This window comes from Nerophis lumbriciformis, linkage group LG36 (assembly GCF_033978685.3).
Source record: "Nerophis lumbriciformis linkage group LG36, RoL_Nlum_v2.1, whole genome shotgun sequence".
In the NCBI taxonomy this organism is placed as follows: Eukaryota; Metazoa; Chordata; class Actinopteri; order Syngnathiformes; family Syngnathidae; genus Nerophis; species Nerophis lumbriciformis.
In genome coordinates this window covers 12,120,001-12,123,921 of record NC_084583.2, presented here as the reverse complement: position 1 = coordinate 12,123,921, position 3,921 = coordinate 12,120,001, and the positions used below count along the sequence as shown (strand labels likewise).

Below are 3,921 nucleotides of genomic sequence, written 5' to 3'. Positions count from 1 at the left end.
ATCGATCAATATCAGAGAGCGCTCTTAATGTTGAAAAACTTATTTAGAAGATTTAAAAAAAAAAAAAAAATGCTCTAGCCATGAAAATATTTTAATTTAGAATGAATGGTTCCTACTTTACTTTTCACATTGTCTTTATGGCGCATTGTCTGTAAAATTTGGAGAACACCAATGAAATTATTCCATTTCTGACTCAATCAATCAATCAATCAATATCAGAGAGCGCTCTAAATGTTGAAAAACTTATTTAGAAGATTTTAAACATTTTTTTAATTCTTTAGATATAAAAATATTTGATTTAGAATGAATGGTTCCTACTTTACTTTTCACATTGTCTTTATGGCGCATTGTCTGTAAAATTTGGAGAACACCAATGAAATTATTCCATTTCTGACTCAATCAATCAAAATCAGAGAGCTCTCTTAATGTTGAAAAAACGTATTTAGAAGATTTTAAACATATTTTTTTTATGCTCTAGCTATGAAAATATTTGATTTAGAATGAATGGTTCCTACTTTACTTTTCACATTGTCGTTATGGCGCATTGTAAAATTTGGAGAACACCAATGAAATTATTCAATTTCTGACTCAATCAATCGATCAATATCAGAGAGCGCTCTTATTGTTGAAAAACTTATTTAGAAGATTTTAAACATGTTTTTTTTATGCTCTAGCTATGAAAATATTTGATTTAGAATGAATGGTTCCTACTTTACTTTTCACATTGTCGTTATGGCGCATTGTAAAATTTGGAGAACACCAATGAAATTATTCCATTTCTGACTCAATCAATCGATCAATATCAGAGAGCGCTCTTATTGTTGAAAAACTTATTTAGAAGATTTTAAACATGTTTTTTATGCTCTAGCTATGAAAATACTTGATTTAGAATGAATGGTTCCTACTTTACTTTTCACATTGTCTTTATGGCGCATTGTCTGTAAAATTTGGAGAACACCAATGAAATTATTCCATTTCTGACTCAATCAATCAATATCAGAGAGCGCTCTTATTGTTGAAAAACTTATTTAGAAGATTTTAAACATGTTTTTTTATGCTCTAGCTATGAAAATATTTGATTTAGAATGAATGGTTCCTACTTTACTTTTCACATTGTCTTTATGGCGCATTGTAAAATTTGGAGAACACCAATGAAATTATTCAATTTCTGAATAAAACCGCAAAATGTGGAAAAAGAGAACCGCTGTGAAGACTTTTTGGGATGCACTGTGGTAAAGCTGCCTAAGGGCGGAGCTAATCAGTGGCCACCATAATGAGCCGCGCGCTCTGATTGGTTTGGTAGCCAATAAAACTGTAGTATTGATACTTTAAATTTATTTAGCCTTTTTATGCTTAAAAATGCTTAATTTAGCACCAAAAAAATTGTAGAATATGCTTTAAAAATATGAAAATATCCACAATAAATCAGTGACGCGCAATACTTGAAGCCGGACGTGGCGAAGGACGACTATAACTGTGAAAAACGTAGCTTTTAGCATTTATTTTCAGAAACTCACCTGTTCAACCACTTATAGACCCAACTGTTCATTAATTTACGCAACAAATGATTCTTCCATCGCTCAAATCGTCCGCTCCTAGTCAGTCGTTGTACAGGTCGTTATTGATCATGGCGGCCTCCCCCTGGGGGGACATCTGGAGGCGTCGCTTCTTGCCGAAGGTGGAGAAGGAGTTGTGTACGTCCAAGTCGCTGCAGCGCTGCACGGCGGGCCTCAGCGTGCAGAAGCCCGACGGCGTCCCGGGGATGTAGACGTTGTGGTGGTAGTCAGGCGGCGGGTGCGGGTGAGGGTGAGGGTGAGGGTGAGGGTGAGGGTGGACAGGGTTGGACGGCTGCTGCTGCTGCTGCTGGGGGGGCGGGGTGCACCGCGGAGTCCAGGGCCGGGAGGGGACGCTAGTGGTTGATGGAGACATCTTGTATTCCCCTGGGGGAGAGATGATTATATCAGACTTAGACTTGGACAAACTTTAATGATCCACAAGGGAAATTGCTCCACACAGTAGCTCAGTTACAATGATGGAAAGCGTAAGGATGGAAAGGACAAAGCAGGTATATATAGACTAAATATAGCGATATAAAATATAACATATATATACGTAATATTTACATAATATATGTACAGTATAGGGGTGTAACGGTACACAGAAATTTCGGTTTGGTACGTACCTCGGTTTTATTAAAATTAACAAAAGGCAAGTCCCGCTAGGAAAAGGCACTGAAGCATAGGGATGGCTATGTAAAACAAAAGTAAAACTGAACTGGCTACAAAGTCAACTAAAACAGAATGCTGGACGACAGCAAAAACTTACAGCGTGTGTAGTAAAGACGGCGTCCACTATGGACATCCGTACATGACATGACAATCAACAATGTCTCCACAAAGAAGGATAACGTACGCTAGGGGTGTAACGGTACACAAAAATTTCGGTTCGGTACGTACCTCGGTTTAGAGGTCACGGTTCGGTTCATTTTCGGTACAGTAAGAAAACAACAAAATATTTTTTTTTTGGTTATTTAATTACCAAATTTGCAAAATCTTCCACCAAAAATATTTTTCTTAGTGGAATATTTAATGTGAAGTAATCGGAACCTTGGATAAGTCCATCCATCTCCATCCATCCATCTTCTTCCACTTATCTGAGGTCGGGTCACGGGGGCAGCAGCCTAAGTAGGGCAACCCAGACTTCCCTCTCCCCAGCCACTTCGTCCAGCTCTTCCTGTGGGACCCCGAGGCGTTCCCAGGCCAGCCGGGAGACATAGTCTTCCCAACGTGTACTGGGTCTTCCCCGCGGCCTCCTACCGGTCGGACGTGCCCTAAACACCTCCCTAGGGAGGCGTTCGGGTGGCATCCTGACCAGATGCCCGAACCACCTCATCTGGCTCCTCTTGATGTGGAGGAGCAGCGGCTTTACTTTGAGTTCCCCCTGGATGGCAGAGCTTCTCACCCTATCTCTAAGGGAGAGCCCCGCCACCCGGCGGAGGAAACTCATTTCGGCCGCTTGTACCCGTGATCTTGTCCTTTCGGTCATAACCCAAAGCTCATGACCATAGGTGAGGATGGGAACGTAGATCGACCGGTAAATTGAGAGCTTTGCCTTCCGGCTCAGCTCCTTCTTCACCACAACGGATCGATACAGCGTCCGCATTACTGAAGACGCCGCACCGATCCGCCTGTCGATCTCACGATCCACTCTTCCCTCACTCGTGAACAAGACTCCGAGGTACTTGAACTCCTCCACTTGGGGCAACATCTCCTCCCCAACCCGGAGATGGCACTCCACCCTTTTCCGGGCGAGAACCATGGACTCGGACTTGGAGGTGCTGATTCTCATCCCAGTCGCTTCACACTCGGCTGCGAACCGATCCAGTGAGAGCTGAAGATCCTGGCCAGATGAAGCCATCAGGACCACATCATCTGCAAAAAGCAGAGACCTAATCCTGCAGCCACCTAACCAGATCCCCTCAACGCCTTGACTGCGCCTAGAAATTCTGTCCATAAAAGTTATGAACAGAATCGGTGACAAAGGGCAGCCTTGGCGGAGTCCAACCCTCACTGGAAACGTGTCCGACTTACTACCGGCAATGCCGACCAAGCTCTGGCACTGATCATACAGGGAGCGGACTGCCACAATCAGACAGTCCGATACCCCATACTCTCTGAGCACTTCCCACAGGACTTCCCAAGGTACACGGTCGAATGCCTTCTCCAAGTCCACAAAACACATGTAGACTGGTTGGGCAAACTCCCATGCACCCTCAAGGACCCTGCCGAGAGTATAGAGCTGTTCCACGACCAGGACGAAAACCACACTGTTCCTCCTGAATCCGAGATTCGACTATCCGGCGTAGCCTCCTCTCCATTACACCTGAATAGACCTTACCAGGAAGGCTGAGGAGTGTGATCC

The 3,921-nt window shown here is 43.4% G+C and overlaps 1 protein-coding gene across 1 annotated transcript in view; it reads right to left on the bottom strand.

Moving 5' to 3' along the window:
• Nucleotides 1-897: 897 nt before the first annotated feature.
• Nucleotides 898-3,921, bottom strand: part of LOC133576844 (protocadherin-10) — a 21,366-nt gene continuing 18,342 nt past the window's right edge. The window contains exon 4 of the mRNA XM_061930187.2: nucleotides 898-1,940. Coding sequence (XP_061786171.1) covers nucleotides 1,600-1,940 — 341 coding nt within the window. The 3' untranslated portion in view covers nucleotides 898-1,599. The remainder of the gene's footprint in view (nucleotides 1,941-3,921) is intronic.